The sequence below is a fragment of the Notolabrus celidotus genome, chromosome 13 (assembly GCF_009762535.1).
Source record: "Notolabrus celidotus isolate fNotCel1 chromosome 13, fNotCel1.pri, whole genome shotgun sequence".
NCBI lineage: Eukaryota > Metazoa > Chordata > Actinopteri > Labriformes > Labridae > Notolabrus > Notolabrus celidotus.
Window position 1 is genome coordinate 32305559 of NC_048284.1, and position 19218 is coordinate 32324776.

General features: G+C 45.7%; 1 protein-coding gene across 1 annotated transcript in view; it reads left to right on the top strand.

Annotated features, from left to right (window-relative positions):
- The window catches only part of LOC117823835 (ribonuclease inhibitor-like), a 34860-nt gene extending 15682 nt beyond the window's left edge, over positions 1 to 19178 (top strand). Inside the window, exons 13-14 of the mRNA XM_034699081.1 lie at positions 6832 to 7005; positions 17417 to 19178. Of these exons, the coding sequence (XP_034554972.1) occupies positions 6832 to 7005; positions 17417 to 17426 (184 nt within the window). The 3' untranslated portion in view covers positions 17427 to 19178. The remainder of the gene's footprint in view (positions 1 to 6831; positions 7006 to 17416) is intronic.
- Positions 19179 to 19218: the final 40 nt, after the last annotated feature.

Genomic DNA, 19218 nt, shown 5'->3' on the forward strand with positions numbered 1-19218 from the left:
GAAAATTCTAATTTCACATTTCAGTTTTAGTTCTTCAAATTCAGTTTTCTCAGAGTCACATCTGGTTGACAGAGAAGAGTTATGGAGTGCAGACTCACAGCTCTCCTTTTCACATGTTGTGTAACAACTATTTTCACTAAACACCGGGGCAGCAGCTGGGCGTACGCCTGGCTATAACCTTACGTCTGACTCAGTGCTGAAAGTTACGACCGACCTGAAGTTAAGCTCTGTGCACCAGTTAGACTAAGCTCTGTTTGTGATACACCTGGGTGTAACTTTTACACCTAGGAAGGAGCAGGATAATGCAGCATGTAATATGAAAGATTACAGTCAGAGAGAAAAAGGCGACGGAGGCGTGACTTGTTTAAATGATGATTGATGAAAGTTCGTTAAGATAAGAGAGAGTAATCTGAGATCACTACTCAGACTCTGAGCTGATTTCAAGGTTTCATTTTGTGTAGAGGCAGGGATGGGTTTCTCACTTTTCACTGGGAGTGTGGGTGTGTGTGTTTGTGTGTTTGTGTGTTTGTGTCACTGGGGCTGACTGATTGCCTAATGAATATCACCTTTTTGAACAAGGCAGTTCTGGTTCCTTTTGTACATCACGTCTGATGAATAAGCTGAATGTTTCAGGAAGAGGAACTAAAATTCTCTTACGCACTATGGGCCAGGAAAAGCTTGTGGGAAGTTGCATTGTCTCAGATCTGGAGGTGGCTGGCCTGGAAAGTGACCTCTACTGTGACTTGCCAGATGTCTTTACACAGAAGAAAATGCCTGTGTGCAGGAGCAACATACCACGGGAGCAGGATCTGGTCCGATGGCCATATTCGCAAGGGGTACACCTATAAAGGTGATTCCAAGTGAAGGTGGAGGGCCATACGCTGTTCAGACATTGTTGGGATGGACTGTTAACGGGCCAATGTCTGGTGAAGCAGAACTGGATCAACCCAACATTACTGTTAACCACATCTCTGTGGTGAAATTGGATGAACTGTGGAAGCAGCAGTTTCAACTAGACTTCCCTGAATGCAGCCATGAAGAGCAACTGAGTCCATCAAGAGAAGATTGCCAGTTTAATGGAAATGGTGAAAAGCACTGTTGAGCTGGTGGATGGTCACGACACCATTGGTTTGCCTCTAAAGAAAGGAAATGTGTGCATGCCTGACAACCGCAAGCTAGCAGAACAATGCGCCTTGAGTCTGAAAAGAAGGTTCCAAAAAAATGACATATTTCAAGCAGATTACTCCGCCTTTATGCACAACATCATTTCCTGTGGTTATGCTGAACAGGTGCCTGCTGAAGAGCTGGGGTACAGTCGTGGCAAAACGTGGTATATTCCACACCATGGCGTATACCATCCACAAAAGAAGAAAATCAGAGTGGTGTTTGATTGTGCTGCATCATTCCAAGGGATGTCACTGAACAAACAGCTGCTGCAAGGACCCGATCTAACCGGCTCATTAATCGGAGTCATAACCAGATTCAGGAAAGAATCCATCGTTTTAATGGCCGATATCGAAGCCATGTATCACCAGGTGCGTGTACCAGCTGAAGACTGTAACCTGCTAAGATTTCTCTGGTGGCCCAGTAGGGATTTCTCTCAACCCATGGAGGAGTACAGGATGTGTGTCCATTTCTTCGGAGCAACTTCATCACCGAGCTGTGCAAACTTTGCTTTGCGAAGGTGTGCGGAGGATAACAGCAACTCCTTCAGTCAGTAGGTGGTGGAGACCAATATGCAAAGCTTCTATGTGGATGACTGTCTTGTCTCGGTGCCATCTGAATCTGAGGCTATTGCTCTCTATCATGACCTTCGAGCCGTTTGTGCCAGAGGTGGCTTTCAGCTAAAGAAGTGGATAAGTAACAGTAGAAACGTGTTGGCTGCAATTCCTGAAGAGGACAAGGCAGCGGACGTAATGGAGATGGATCTGGACCATGACACACTCCCTGTTGAGAGAGTACTGGGTGTGCAATGGTGTGTACAGTCAGATGCATTCAAGTTCAAGATTTCAATCCAAGATCGACCTTTGACTCGTAGAGGGATCTTGTCTGTGGTCAGTTCCATTTACGACCCACTTGGAGTGCTTGTGCCAGTGGTGCTAAAAGCCAAGCTAATTCTGCAGGATCTGTGTAGGAAAGGCCTCGGGTGGGACGATGTTGTACCCACACCCATTGCACTGGAGTGGACAAATTGGATACAGGAGCTCCACCTGCTTGAGGATTTCAAGGTCAGCAGATGTTTTAAGCCTGTGGACTTTGGCACTGTAGCTTCTGCCCAATTGCATCATTTTTCAGATGCAAGCGAGGTGGGTTATGGAACAGCTACCTACCTACTGTTACGCAACACTGATGGAGAACTGTGCAGCGTCCTTGTCATGGGAAAGGCCAGGGTGGCTCCATTAAAACCAATTACCATTCCAAGACTGGAGCTAACAGCAGCAGTAGTAGCAGCACGTATGGACAGGTTGTGGAGAAAGGAGCTGCAGATGATATTGCTTGACTCAGTCTTTTGGACTGACAGCACCTCAGTACTAAAGAATGTCAAAAATGAATCCTTCCAGATACAAGACATTTGTGGCCAACAGGGTCTCGGAGATCCTTAAAGCATCTCATGCAGCTCAGTGGAGATATGTGAGCACCTTGTCCAATCCAGCAGATATTGCTTCCAGGGGACTTGGAGTGAAGTCATTCCTTAAGGATAAGCAATGGATGTGTGGCCCACAGTTTCTGCTAGCAGAGGAGCAATGGCCTACAAACCCAGACATCTCAAAAGAACTATCAGATCCAGAGGATCCTGAGTTTAGAATGAGCATTTTGGCTAATGCAGTTTCAGTCAAAACAGAAGTTGATTCAGTGTCTCAATTGATGGACCGTGCCTCATCCTGGAACCATCTGAAAAGAGTGATGGGTTGGGTCTTAAGATTCAAAAATAGACTCTTAAGTCTCTGGAAGAAGAGGAAGGAGGTCAAGGCACTGCTGTCACACTCAAAGAGAGATCAGAGAGAGCAGAAGGATGTTCTGAAAAAGGAGCTGCAGAGTGTCAAAGATTTGTTCAATGTTTCTCTTACTGTGGAGGAGGTAAAAGAGGCAGAGCTGGAAATAATTGGATCATGCCAAAGGAAAAGATTCCCAGACGAGATTTCCAGCCCCCTAAAGAATCAGAATGTGAACCAGACGAGTCACATATACAAACTAAATCCTGAGCTTGACAATGGCATCTTGAGAGTCGGTGGACAGCTTAGTAGGGCAGCAATACCTGAAGAGTCAAAGCATCCGGTCATATTGACTAAAGATCTTCATATCTCTGACCTCATTCTAAGACAAATACACAAAGAAGTCGGCCACGGTGGAAGAACCCACATTTTGGCAAAGCTACGCCAGAAATATTGGGTTACTGGGGCCGGTGTGGCTATACGAAAGATCTTGGCCAAATGTGTTGTTTGCCGACGGGTTCTAGCAGTGCCAGCCAGCCAACAGATGGCAGACTTGCCACTCAACAGGATCTCTCCAGATGAACCTCCATTCACCTCAGTCGGAGTTGGTTGTTTTGGTCCATTTGAAGTGAAATGCTGAAGATCTAAAGTTAAAAAATATGGAGTGATATTCACTTGCTTAGCTATAAGAGCTGTGCATATTGAAGTAGCTGCGTCATTGGAGACAGATTCCTTCATCAACACCCTACGTCGCTTTACAGCAAGAAGAGGCCAAGTTAAAGAACTCTGCTCAGACAATGGGACCAACTTTGTTGGTGCTGATCGAGAGTTGAAAAGATCTTTGGAACAGTGGAATCAGTCTCAGATCCATGATGAACTTCTACAGAAAGGAATAAAGTGGAAGTTTAATCCTCCAAGTGGTTCCCATCATGGAGGAGCCTGGGAGAGATTAATTCCCTCAATCAGGAAAGTCCTTAACTCTACTTTAAGAGTACAAACTCTGGATGATGACGGTCTCCACAATGTGCTGTGCGAAATCAAAGCTATTCTCAACAGCAGACCAATAACAAACGCATCTACAGACCCTAATGACCTGGAGGCTCTAACTCCCAACCATCTTCTTCTCCTCAAAGGTCAACCATCATTTCCCCCTGGTGTTTTCCAAAACGAGGACTTGTATGCTGTACGAAGATGGAAACAAGTACAGTACATGTCCAATCTGTTCTGGAAAAGATGGATAAAAGAATACCTACCACAGCTTCAGGAGCGACAAAAATGGAACAAAATCAAGTGCAATTTCATTGTGGATGACTCTGCACCCCGCAATTCTTGGATCATGGGGAGAGTTGTCAAAGCTGTTCAAGATTTTTTTAAAAAGGACTCGTTTGACAAGTTAAGATCAAGACCAGGACAAGCTGTCTGGACAGGCCTGTCACAAAGATTTGCCTGCTTCAGGAAGCCGAGGACACCTGATGGATTACTTATTGACTCGACTTGTTTTGACATGACTTGACTTTGAACATGAGACTTGTGGCACAGACCACACTATTTAGGCTCCATAAGTTCTGGAACCTCTGGCCTAGAGACACTTACTGGCGCATGAAGAACACGCTTATTCAAGGACATTGACAATGAGTTATTCTCATATTTTCAAAAAGAAAAAAAAAGGGAAAAAAATGGATATGGAATTGTTTGTCTTGTTTGAATGTATTTTACATTGAATTATTCCTTGCTACTATTATTGTTGTTCGGTAATTATTATGTTGGTATAATTAGGGGCAGGAATGTAGAGGCAGGGATGGGTTTCTCACTTTCACTGGGAGTGTGTGTGTGTGTGTGTGTGTGTGTGTGTGTGTGTGTGTGTGTGTTTATGTGTGTCACTGGCGCTGACTGATTGCCTATTGAATTTCACCTGCAACTGCCTGTGAATCTGTTTTGCCTGGTGCAGGGAGAGAGGAGGCAGGGTGCTGATATTTTTATTGACCGCTAAAGCTTTTTACCACCACATAATTCTGTTCTGCAAGTCTATCTTCATGAAATATATGTTTGAAAGTATATTTTATCGAGAAGGTCAAATGAACACCTTCAAATTGCAGTAACGGCTTCATGTTTCCTCCCTTGGAGTCAGCGCGTCAGACAGATCCCTGTATTCCCCTCTCTGTGACTAAATTAGTTTTTGATAGTCATGCAACTTTTGTCCATGTCAATGATCATGCTGCTTTATGAAGACGGATGGTTACAGCCCGCCCGCCCGCCCCCCCCGAATCAAGAACACTGAATGTGAATTTTGAATTTTCTGAGTACATTCATTTTCAAAATAATACATTCAATTTATCCTTTTTTTTTTCCAGATTATTTTTTTTCACTACAAATACAAATAAAGTGATTCAAATACAAATTTAAATAATTCAAATTTAGTTTCTGCTCTGACACAAATTTCTGCCTAAACACAGATGACAGTGTGATTCCAAGTACTTGTTAAAATACCCACTGTTATTAGTCAGATCAAATTAATGTTATCAATGTTGTGATGACATGAACAGGTGAATGAATGTTGTGTTGACATGAACAGGTGTATGAATGTTGTGTTGACATGAACAGGTGTATGAATGTTGTGTTGACATGAACAGGTGTATGAATGTTGTGTTGACATGAACAGGTGTATGAATGTTGTGTTGACATGAACAGGTGTATGAATGTTGTGTTGACATGAACAGAGGGGGAGCCTCCTGGCCTCACGGAGGATAGCTTGTCTCACGGTGAAGCGTAGGCAGCAGAAGATGAAAGCCCGGGGTGGATCTCCCTCCTTTGGGGGTCCGCCTCTGTAGATACGTGGTGCATGTTCAACTTTGGGTTTCAGGTGGTTCAATTCAGGAAACCAAACTGGAATCATTATCTCCAAAAACTGCGCAGGGGCATCCTCCTCTATGTTCTCTGGTAGTCCATAAACATGAATGTTGCATCTCCTGTTACGGTCTTCCAAATCAGCAAACTTCTGTTCAAAATTGAGCATCTTTTCTTGCACAGTGGAAGCAGCGGTTGAATCTTTCTTCGCGTTAGCTTTTAGGGTGGTTAACTCCCCCTCGGCCGAAGCGATCCTCGTGGTAATTGATGCTAGCACTGTTTACACTGCGTCTAGCTTGGTAGCCACCTGTTGCAAGCTAGCATCAAGCTCCTTGCGTAACAAAGTTCTCACAACTTCTGCGATAGATTTGATATCTTCGTCTTTCAAAGTTTTTGTCCCCTTTCCTTTTGGATCCGGCATCATTGATAGCTAAAACAACAAGCTTGTATGGTGTGAAATGCTTAGATATTAATAAATTAAGGGATGTTGGCGGAGAGCCCTCAACTCAAGCAGCCATCCGCCTAACACGGTCACCTGGAAGTCCGGTGTATTGTTTTTTTTAATCCGTGACACCCACCCTCCCCCCGGTACGACTGCTTTCAGTCTGTGGGCTTCAGTTTATGAGCAGGGGTAACTCAGGGTTTGGTGAAGCAAACCTGCCAGCGAGCAGGTTAGTTTCACAGAGTAAGTTGCCCGGGTAACTGAGTCAGTGTTACGCTGAACTGGCTTTGAGAAACCGAAAACACAGAGTTTCCCTCATTACAGGGTGGACTGACTCGGGATTTTCGCTTAACCTGCTTTCTGAAACGGGCCCAGGTGTATGAATGCTGTGTTGACATGAACAGGTGTATGAATGTTGTGTTGATGTTTGGATGAGGTCTGTAGAAGGCTGACATTATGATGATCTTCAATAACAGAATGACAAAGTCTGCATTTATTTTAGGACAAAGATCATTGATTAGGACATTGTAATGTTGAGCTACACATTTAAACATGAACACGTCTGATTGGATAATAAATCATTTTTTATCTACATCATTTATTTTTATTCAGGTTGTTGGGCTGCAGTTTGTCAGAGATCAGCTGTGCTTCTCTGGCCTCTGCTCTGAATTCCAACCCCTCCCATCTGAGAGAGCTGGACCTGAGTGGAAACAACCTGCAGGAATCAGGAGTGAAGCAGCTGTCTGATCTTGTGGAGAGTCCCCTCCACAGACTGCAGACTCTGAGGTCAGTACAGAGCCCTGATCCGTTCATGCTGGTTTCAGCTGTAATGTAGCAAACACATTTAGTATCACAGCAAAGACAGTTTTTCTCTGTAAACCTCCAAACTACTCAGCCGCTGTTTTCCACAGTGAAGCTGTGCGAGGACGATGACGGGCTTCAGGAAGCTTGTTGTGATTATGTCTCTGAGTTGACTGTTGTGTTGAGTGTTTCTGCCTCGTCACTGTCAGAGTCTGTTGATGTTTTCTTTTTCATCCACCATCTTTAAACAGCGCTGTATCCCATGCTGTGTTCTGTTCAGTATTTACTTCATGTCATGTTGTCCATTCTCCATTGGCGCCACAGTTTTTCATGTCTTTTAACTTCTCTTGCCTCATCTCTGCTGTTTTCATCTCTTTTCTACAATCAGTGTCAGATTTCCTGAACTTCTCTCTGTGAACTGATATGATTGGAGTTAGTCCTCCAGAGTCTGTGATCAGAGCTGCAACAGTCTGTTCAGTCTTCAGAGGAACAGTCTGCTGTAAAAACTCAAAGTTTGATGAAGTCTTCAAATGTCAGTGAGATTGTGGTTTCTAAGAGCTTTGAACTCTAACAGAAGTGAATCCATCATCACAGTGAGCAGTGATTCTCTCTCTCTGTTTCTGCAGTCTGAGTGAACACTTGATGCCCAAAGTGTCTGCAGGTCTGTGAGCTTCCTCCTCAGTGTGTTCACTCCAACATGTTAACATGAGAGCTGAAAAGAAGCTGGCTGCATCACACAGCTGCTCCACTGCTGCTCTGAACACCACTGAAGTCCTTGCTGCTCTTTATACTGGACTTCAGAAATGAAGCACAAAGCTGCAGTTCCTCAAATGTCCACTAGAGGCTGTAGAAACAAAAAAATCCAAAATGAAAATGTCCCATCTTTAAAAGTCAATTTTTAGAGCAGAAATAAACAGCCTGGTACAAAGATGATCTGGAGTCTTTGGAGCTTTTTTCTCTTCATACAGGGTCCAGTTTTTATATAACTCACCTATTTCAACTAGAATAAGCCTTCAGGTGTGCAGAATTAGGGGCGTGGCCTCTTGTGGTGACAGGTGAATGATGCTTGCTGTGTGTCTGATATCAACACAGCCTTTTTCCTCTCTGACCTCTCAGACGTGTTTGTGTTGTTGGTGCCGTTTTCAGTTTCTTTCATGTGTTAAAATCTGACAAATAATCCAACATTCAGTGAGGTTTATGACACTAACTGTCCGTCCAAGAAGTCTCTGCTCCAGCTTCTTCACTGAGTCAAACTCCAGGATTATTGGAGGGATGTTTGTACCTGGCTTGTTGGCTCTCTTTGTTATTGATACTCTGTGGGCTGGTGCGTAGGAGTCAGGATTGTTGTTGTCATTGCTCCTGAGAGATTCTGGTGGACCGCAGTAATGAGAGGACAAGTTCATGTAAGGTACCCAGTATGTGTGGTCTACTCTCCGCTCACTCACTGGAGATTCAGGAGAGTCCGCTACGTTCCAGGAGCTCTCTTAGCTTCTTCAGTCTGATGAAGAAACAGCTGTGGTCAGCTCCCACCATGAAGAACATCTCACTCTGTGGAAACACCAGGGGAAACTAGCTCATGAGCAGAGTCTGAATGAACCACCAGGTGTTGACTTTAGCTTGGAGAAGTTAGCCTCTGTAAAGCCCTCACTCCTCTCCAGCTCCACCCTCTGTCCACATGTGCTCACGTTTTGCTCCAACAAGACCACATGGTGAATTTTAGAGTCCAGGTTGTTGGAGGACCTCTCTGAATGCCTGGTCCTCGCGTGTTCGTTTGATGAAGAAAATAGGAGGAGGTATTGAAGTTTCAAAAATCAGCTTTATTCTAAACACCAGTAGAAATTGCAAAGTGTACAGAGCTCTGGGTCTGACTATCGTGTCCCTGATCAACAACAGTGCTGTTCAGTTCGCGAAGTCTGAACTGACTACTTTTTCCCTGACCCAGTATTTATTAACACATAGGATGAATTTGAATTGTGCATAATTTGAGGGCGTTGCCTCCCCCTCATTGGCCCGAGGCGCGTCCACGTCCTCCTCGTTCTGACTCCCATCATACTCCTCAAGGCCTGAGAAGTTGTCCTGAAACGTGAAAGTTAGCGCACACACATTCCTGTCTACCCTCAAGGATAACGTTCTCTCATCATTCACCAATGCACATCAGCTACGTGTGGTCTGCCACCTGCCCCCCTTAATTCCTGGGATACTGAACCTATGTCTGCTGATGCATGGAATTCTCCCAAGGCCCTGGTTCCTGTTTTTGGCTACATTACGTCTTACTTTTGATATGTCGTTGTGACTACGACCTTCAGGTCCTTCTTGTTGTTATGGTTTTCCGCTATCAGACATGCAGTCATGGCGTTCTTTGGTTCTCAGTACTTTTCCACTCTCTCAGATGTTCAGGGTGACAGAGGCCTCAATACTGTACAGGTCTCAGTTCTCCATGGTGCCAAGCTGCATGGTTTCAGTACACACTATATTTGTATCTAAACACTCGTGATGATTAGTATATTTGGCTATATGAGTAAAATTAATATGATATAATATGATTAAGTAAATGAATGTGATTGAGTAAATAGTGACAATTGTGAGTATGTAAGAGTGAGGTGTGGAGCCCCATATCCACAAGTCCCCCTCTTGGTCTCAGCTCCCTGAGACCAACAAACCAGGACTTCACACGGAATCCCCATGCGGAGCCACTGCCAGGGTGTAGGCACCTCTGCGACAATGCCCAAGTTCTGGTAGCGCAACCATCTGGTAGCGAGCGTGGGGTCCCTGCTTCTCAAATGCGGCCACGATGGCGTGGTTCCAGAGAGACCTAATACAGGGAATACAACAGCAACCAACCAACACCACCACACACAACATACCAGCCAGGGAAACACCCATCGAGACGAGCACACCTTTCCACTTACCCAACCACCTAGGTGTCTTTTCTGGAATCTCTCGTGGTCACTTGGTGAGGTTCCACGGACTTGTCGTCACTGCAAGATATTTCAGGGGAGGGAATACAACAACAACAACACGACATAACAATCAATATAGTGAGAATTAATGAATATTAAGCCAAAATAGCGCCATCTAGTGGAGTCCGTTACCTTCCATGTAGCTGAGCAGAACTTCTCTCAACGTAAGTTGTTTTATGCCTTCACACCTAATGACTCTACACTCTTAGTGTTTAGCGAAGCTAAATAATAAAATGTCTCCTTTTTCTACCACCCAGGAAAAGTTTATGCTTGTTCTTTCAGATCCCTGCGAATGTCTGCTCGGGTTCTCGCAGGAGGGTCTGCTGCAAGCACACAATGACCAATGAAACCAGGTGTTTCCTTTCCCCTTAAGTCGAACTGCGTGAGTTGTCCTCTCCGTCACCTGAAAGGGCCCTGTCCATCTAGATTCCGTCCACTTCCGTTTGATGACCTTCAGGAGCACCCACTCAGCGTCGGTAGGGGGAAGCGGCTTCTCCTCACCCCCTCTGATCTCTGCGATCTGGGCGGAAAATGCTGAACCAAGGGCCGTGAGCTGATCATAATATGGCTTATAGGCCAAGAAAGGAGTTTCCTGTGCTATAACAACACCAGCTCCTGGTCCAGGAAACTGCTGTCCACATATAAGTTCATATGGTGTGAATCCTGTCCGCAAACTAACTGAGCTCCTTACTGACATCAAAGCCAGTGGGAGAGCATCCACCCAGCTAAGTTTGTTTTGTGCACACACTTTGCTGATTTTACCTTTTAGGGTCTGATTCATTCTTTCTACCTTTCCCTGAGACTGTGGGTGATACACAGTTCCAAAGGCATGTTTTAGACCCAGCTGGGCTTCTACTGCTTGTAGATGTTTATTTTTAAAATGTGTGCCATTATCAGATCGAATCTTTTTAGGGAAACCATGTGTGGGAATGTAGTGGTTAATCAAAAACTTCACTACTGTTTGTGCATCCTCTTTTTTAGCGGGTACAGCCTCAGGCCAGCCGGTGTATGCATCCACCGCCACCAGGAGGTATCTGTACCCTTTCACCCGATCAATCATGTCTGTTCTCTGTTGCGTCTAATGTTACACTCACATATGACAACACCTGTCTCCCCCCCCCCCCTTTTTTGAAAAAGCACCGCATTAACTGAGTGTGGTTTTTCAGAAACATCCAAAAAGAAGGGTAAGGTGTAATCAGGAACTGCCAAGGCGGCTGTGTGCGAGAGAACCTGCTTTAGTGTGATGAAACTTTGTTCAGCGACCACGTCCCAAATTAATGATGCAGCGAGATTACGCATGCCTTGCTCATTAACCATAGCACGCAAAGGGGCTGTCAGCTCCGCATACTCCGGCACAAAATGACGACTGTAGCCTGTAAGGCCCAGAAATGAAAGCATTTGCTTCACGGTTTGTGGCTTAGTATGATGCAAGATAGCATCCTTGTGGGCAGGAGACACCCCTGTTCCTTTGTGAGAGACTACCCTGCCCAGGAAAGACACAACTTGTCTGCAGCATTGTAGCTTTTTCTGTGAAACTTTGAAACCGACTTCTAGCAATCTGCGCAATACTACATCCGTAGCAGCGAGGCAATCTTGTGCTGTGGGGGACGCAATTAACAAATCATCAACATACTGCACCAACACCGAGCCCAGTGGTAGGGGAAGATCGGTCAGCAAGTTTCTGAGTACATGATTAAAAATGCCGGGTGACAACACAAACCCCTGCGGCATCCTCGTGTATGTCAGCTGACGACCCGCATACGTGAAAGAAAAAATGTCACGCAGCGAGGGATCGAGCGGAAGACAGAAAAATGCATTAGCCAGATCTATACAACTGAACCATTTGTGCTCAGGGGCGACAGCAGACAGTGCTGTATATGGATTGGGTACTGACAGTGTAGGGGTCGCTACAATGCGATTAATTGCCCTCAAATCATGTGCCATGCGATGTTTTCCTGAATCTTGTTTTTGGACAGGCAGGATAGGCGTATTCCAATTGCTCTGGTTATCAATCAGGACACCAGCAGCTAATAAGCCATTAATGGTGTCTGCAATGCCTTCCTCTGCCACAGCTTTGTGTGGATACTGCCTCTGCCAGATTGGTCTAGAATCAGGAGTAGAAATTAGATCAAAAGTTATGGGAGCGACAGTGGAACAAAAACCTACATCTGTCGGGCCCGAAGACCAGAGAGAGGTAGGAATGGCGTTTAGCATACCGGCAGCATCTGGATAATCAGTTTTTTCTCTGCCATGAAATCTCTCAATTTGTTGGTGTTCCAAAAGGACGGTGTCCTCTGTCGTCTGTGAGATTCTGTATGCTTTTTCTGATGGAGAATAAGACACGTGTGGGAGTTGAGTGGGTTCCCAGTCCGAAGCTTTTAACAGCCTTTTGGTCATGGGACCCAGTTCTTTGGCCTGATGCTCAGTATGTACAGCGAGAGTGATGTGTGGCGAGGAGACTTCAGCCATTTCATAATATTGTGACAATTCAGGACTCAAATTTACTGCTGCAACTATTCCCTCTGCACCCGCATACAAGCACGCTGAGTGTACCGGTTCTACCCTGCCCTCCATTACCTCAAAAGCCTCACGATACACCAAGTCCTCGTCACGGTCATAAAACAGAGTCACGTGGAGCGGGTCAGGTGGAGGAGCATAGGGATGCAACATGTGGAGCCAGGGCTTCCAAGCAGTGTACAAAGACGAAACTCCGCCCCCTCTCGTTGTCTCAGGTTGCACCAGCCCCCAATAGATGTCAGCCCACTGAGGCTCTGCACCAGGTGAATTGTCCTGACCCAGAAACATCTGGGACTGCGAGGAAATTCTGCTAACAGAGCAGTTGAAAGATTGTCCATTTGGAAAAGTCACAACCATACCGTCTGGGCTGCACAAAATAGATGCTCCACTTTTGACCACTTGGGGCATGGGCGGCTGATACTGTTGTTCTTGTGAGGGTCTCTGTCCAGGCGCATACACCTGCTGTGTGTGCCACGGTGTCATAGGGCAGAATCTGGAGATATGTCCGATCACGCCACAGGTAAAGCAACGCATTGGCTGACCCCCAGGTGCACCCCGTCCGCGTCCCCCTTGCCCGTAACCACCCCTCGCGAACCCCATCGGCCGCTGAGGCTGTCTGTACATGGGCTGCATAGGCGGATACGCCGGCGCAGGTGCAGGAGGAGCAACCAGCTGCTGACGAGCATGTTGACCCTGTGTGGGCACAGGAGCCACTGGTTGCTGCATCATATGAGTGGTTGGTTTATTGGCCTTTTTTATCATCCTGTAATTTACGCCTCTCGCTGTCCAGTTGCATCTTAAGCAATTGTGCTGTGTTGTTTGACACCTCAGCATCATGGACTTTTTGTTTTTCTTCCACTTGCCGCACATAGTGAGCTAAATGCTTCTCCCACTTGTCTCCATCACATCCTAGTAAATCAGGGTTAGCTTGCATTTGTGCCTGCACTGACCTTGGCATTCCTTCTAAAATAGCTCTCCGGAACATAGCTGTCTGCAGCCTGTCCGAGCTGGGATGAGTTCCAGCTACACTGATCCAAGTGTCTTTACACCGAATGAAAAATTCAGGCATGCTCTCTTTATCTCTTCTGTTTAAGGTTAAAGAGTGTAATGCTCCCTCGGGCACTGGATATATGGTACGCATGGCAGTGCCTATGGCTGTAGCATAGGTCGTGAATAATGCATCATCTGGCACTATTGCTGTTTGAGCTTGAGCTTCAATTTTTTGTTGCTCATGCAGGGGAAGCTGTCGGCCAATTAATGCTCTTGGTGTCCCCCATCGCTATTGTCCAGCCGTTTGTCAGCTGACAGAATTTAGTCATCCACCCCTGTCCCCCTTCAGTGGGTGTAGGCATTTTTCCAGAAATGCAATTCATGTCCGTGAAGGAAAAAGGTTTATAGGCGGAGCTGCCATTGTTCGCAGTTAATATGGGGAGAGCGAGACCTGGAGCTAAACAGGGTTTAGATTTCCGAGTGTGACTCGCCACCGGTGACGGTGGGGTCGGGCGTCTCTCTGTTTCATTGTCATGTTGTGCAGGAGCATTGCAAGGTGTGCATTCACTTAGTCCCCTGTTTGGTCGTCGCGGCGGGTCAGTTGGATTGTACATAACCAATCGGCCCACAAACTCAGCATCGTATGTTTGTTCGTCATCGTCGATGTAGCAACCATCTAACTCGTAGTCCTGATCTTCGCTCTCTGTATTCTGATCTTCCTCCCTGTCACGGGGAAGTGCTCTCAGATTCCTGCATGTACCAGCTTGAACTCCTGTCTCCCTAAAAGCTCTATCTATGAATGGATTGCTAGTGGAGGGCGCGGGGGCAACACCATCCCCTGTGACTTGAGGTAAACCAGGCACGCGTGGCGTGGACTGGTATGCTGGCTTTATGGGAGGAATGTCCTCCCCTTTTGGCTTTTGTGTGGGACCGCTATCCCTCAGCTCATCCTGCACTTGTTCTATCTGCTGTATTTGTTCTGACAGCTCTGCTTGACGCTCCTGTATGGCCAGTGTAGTTTCCTGTATACATTCCTGCTGCAGATTCCATAAAGTCTGCAGTTCTTGGAGGCGTCCCCCTGCCTCTATGTCCTGCTCTAAATCTATGATCCCCCCCCTTTATTCTCATCGCAGGAGCCTGCATGATTCTCTGTGTGCTCTCTGTGTAACGCGGGGGAGAGGCAGGAGTCCTCCTATGATCTGGCTCAGTCTGTCGTAACGTTAGGTCGGGGTAGAGCGGTGGGGGCTGTGCTCCTGCAGGGGGAGCACCCGGCACCGCCCCCGCCGAGCGCGGCGCGGGCTGCGGCCCCACGTGAGGAGCACCTCCCACCGCCCCTGTTTTTGTCTCCGTCTGTGTCAGAGTCTGTGTGGGGGTGTGACTGTTTACTACCGCCGCACAAGTCAGTGTCATCATGTGTACTGCCGCTTTTCTCTCCTCTTGGGCTGCTAATTCTGCCTTCCACTTTCTCCTAATCTTCCATCCCCCTTTATCCTCTTCGGCCTGGGTTTTCTGGAGCTGTCCTACCAGTACTCTCTCAGCCTTGGCGAGGTGTGGTAAAAGCTCAACCGGTTCCTCATCATTTGGGACATGACCCTGCTCCTGGAGCCATAGCCATGTGTCATCATAACCCTTCAGCTGCTTCTCTCTGCCTTTTTTGGGAAGCCCATTAGCCAATTGGAGTCTAATTAACTTCCACTGTTCTCCGACTGAGCTTGCTCCACACCCCCCGTATTCTTCACACTCCCTATCAAATTTTCCCTCCATCTCTCTCACGCCCTACAAATATATATTCTATTACTTATATAGTTTATAATTAGGGTACGGTTTACACGCAGCAAATGTACTACCGCACTATATATTTTATAATTCAGCGCACGTTTATACACTGTAAATGTACTACAACTATATATATTATATAATTCAACTCACGTTCATACACTGTAAATGTACTACAACACTCTATACTGTTATGGTTACAAACACATACAGGTCTCGTGTGAATAGCTCATTGACCAGCACCTGCGCTTCAGTGAAACAAACTTCTAGGCTGAACTGGTTCAGTCCGGTTTCACTCTGGGGGTCAATTCCCAAGCGACAGATGCCTTTTAGACAACACGGTTCCTGTATCCAAACCACCCTTTCACCCACAGAAACCAGGATCAGCAGTGAAGAGACTCACTTCAAATGTGCTTGATCCTTCGAAGCCTCCCACGTTACAACAACCCCTTAATTAGTACTTTTAGCAGGGTAAGAATATACCAATTCTCAATGCTATTGGCCGGTCACACTTACACAGTAATTAAACTAGCCTCGTACTTGCTGTATCAATCGGCGCTGACTTCTCGCTAACACAGCATGTTTCGTGCAGGAGTGGCACCTGCCCCAGGGATTTCAACCTTTGGGACACCCCGGATACCAATATTTCCCTCTCGGTGGTTCCCACTTCCGGTATCAAGGAACCGGCGGCCTTGGTGCTTCTTTAATCCACACCTTTGTTTTACTCTGCTCTACTTTTTTTATTTTTAACTTTTTCTTTTCAACAGAGTCGGGACGGCTTCTAAACCGTTGGTTTAACGTGCTAGGACTCTCACCTAACCCAGGTTCCCACCTTTCGGGCGTAGCCAGCTGTAGCGCCTTCAACAGCAGGCCCCCCTTTTGCTCTCCTCCTTAAGGGAGTTAGCCTATGTTGCAGCTTATACTGGTTTTCTTTTTCAATTAAACTAGGACGAGTGGGTTTGAGTGACTGCAAAAGTAAATTTAGAGTGGCCAAAATGCAGGACTTTGTTATAACAGGTGTCTGCTTACCTCTTTTTTGTGGTAGCTACCCTGGTTTTGCCGTCACTCGTCTCACGTGCCCGTTGTGTAGTAAATTTCAGTCTGCACTTCTCACTCCTCCTTCTCCATCACGTCGGGGTCACCAATTGTTGGAGGACCTCTCTGAATGCCTGGTCCTCGCGTGTTCGTTTGATGAAGAAAATAGGAGGAGGTATTGAAGTTTCAAAAATCAGCTTTATTCTAAACACCAGTAGAAATTGCAAAGTGTACAGAGCTCTGGGTCTGACTATCGTGTCCCTGATCAACAACAGTGCTGTTCAGTTCGCGAAGTCTGAACTGACTACTTTTTCCCTGACCCAGTATTTATTAACACATAGGATGAATTTGAATTGTGCATAATTTGAGGGCGTTGCCTCCCCCTCATTGGCCCGAGGCGCGTCCACGTCCTCCTCGTTCTGACTCCCATCATACTCCTCAAGGCCTGAGAAGTTGTCCTGAAACGTGAAAGTTAGCGCACACACATTCCTGTCTACCCTCAAGGATAACGTTCTCTCATCATTCACCAATGCACATCAGCTACGTGTGGTCTGCCACCTGCCCCCCTTAATTCCTGGGATACTGAACCTATGTCTGCTGATGCATGGAATTCTCCCAAGGCCCTGGTTCCTGTTTTTGGCTACATTACGTCTTACTTTTGATATGTCGTTGTGACTACGACCTTCAGGTCCTTCTTGTTGTTATGGTTTTCCGCTATCAGACATGCAGTCATGGCGTTCTTTGGTTCTCAGTACTTTTCCACTCTCTCAGATGTTCAGGGTGACAGAGGCCTCAATACTGTACAGGTCTCAGTTCTCCATGGTGCCAAGCTGCATGGTTTCAGTACACACTATATTTGTATCTAAACACTCGTGATGATTAGTATATTTGGCTATATGAGTAAAATTAATATGATATAATATGATTAAGTAAATGAATGTGATTGAGTAAATAGTGACAATTGTGAGTATGTAAGAGTGAGGTGTGGAGCCCCATATCCACAAGGTTCACAGTGGAGGATCCAGTGGGGGACGTCACGTTAGCTTCCTCCATTATTTCTACAGTCTGTGGTGTAGACACTGATTCATGACCTGTTGTCTGTTTTCTTCTCTCCTCAGCTGGAAGTGATCTCTGTGAAAGTGGAGATGATCCAGAGAGGTTGAAGCAGCAGCAGCCTGTGTGTGGAGACGCTCTGACTGGACCGTGTTACTGGGAGGAAGAGGAAGAGGCGAGCTTCATCCAGCAGTGACTGACAGAGGAATCACAGCAGGTGGAGATGACTGTCAGTGCTGCAGTCTGCTCTGAGATCAGCTCCACTCTCAGACACAGTGTCAGGTCTGGCATCATCCCCCTGATGTATTCCTCCTGATGTGAGCCAGCATCATCAGAGTGTGTGTGGACAGCTCTGTCCTTCACTCTCTGCAAACACACTGAGACTCCTCCACTCCTTCTGCTCCACACTCAGCCCCCTCCTCCACCTGGAACCTCCACCTGGATTTGATTTTGTCTTTTGGATGTTTCCCTCTGATTTTCTGAACCCAAACCAATCACCAATAAGTTCTGATAATGACGATAAACTTTTATTGATATTTAATATTCATCTCTACATATTTTGATTGTGCTTTCAGTTTTGAAAGAAACAAATCACTTTGGATTTTCATGGATCCCCTCCCTGGTATTTCACACGTGGTGGAGTTCTTTCTGCTTGTTTTATAGATGAGTGAGAAATGTATTCCTACATGTCTCAGAGTAGGGTGATGCATGAGACTGACAGAGGTGTTCATACGGCAGAAGTTTTATCAAAGGCTAGGAAAGCAGACTGGCTGAAAACGACCCAGCTGCAGTTACTGACTGCCAAATGTGAACAGGTGAACAACAAATTAATTTACAGACTAAAGCCATGGAAATTGTTGAGTAAACATGAATCCTGCACTTTGCCATTTTGATTCCTATTTTTTTTAAGTAAATCAGATATGGTGACGTATTGCTATAGAACCGTTTAACAGTATATATTATTGCTGTCTTGTGATGAGGGATGCAACTGTTAGTGATTTTGGTGGTATGATTATTGTCAGAGAAATAATCACGGATTCACGATGATCCCGATTATTACGCCTGAATTCAATTTAGCATTTTTAAAAGGGTCCTTCCCCAGAAAACTTTGAGCACCAAACATGTTCTTTGCGTTCTGGAGTATTCTTCTGCACCCGTTTATCATGAAACTGTCTAGAGGAGGAATTATTTCATTTAAAGGATTCATGTCTGGAACTTCCTGGATGAATGTTACATTTCATATTCCAGAAGATTCAAAGAGTCATCATTCAAAAGATGAGTGTGGTCTGAATAGCTCATTTCTCGATGTCCTCTCACTGTGAGGGGGATGAATTTTTTTTCTAACGCGGCAATTTCGAAGATATTGAGATTACTAGTCTTCCAATGAGAGGCACAGCTGACTGTGGGAACACTGCAGCTGTTGGCTAGGAGGCTCAAAGCCCGCCTCTTTACATCACACTGGCTCGACAGAAGCAATATGGCTGCCACTGCCGATTGGCTTCAAAACAGCGTTCAGAAACAGATGGGTGACGTCACGGATACTACGTCCATATTTTATATAGTCTATGGTTTGAAAACAGTTCTTAATATGTCAAGCTGTTAACGTGAGCTGACTGAAGCCTGTCAGCTTGTTATGAGCTCTCACCTCTGTCTCTCTCTGCCTCAGTCAATATTGGGTCAGAACACATTTTTGATTCTATAATTATCAACATGTTTTCTTCTACAATACTTGTTCATGTCCAAGCTTTTTGATAACATGCTGACGCACTGTAACCAAGACGTGAGCGTGATAATGATTGAATAATTAAACAGACCGTGTTTACACAATGTTTCTTTTTACCTTTTTGTCTTCTGCTGCAGTTTTAGC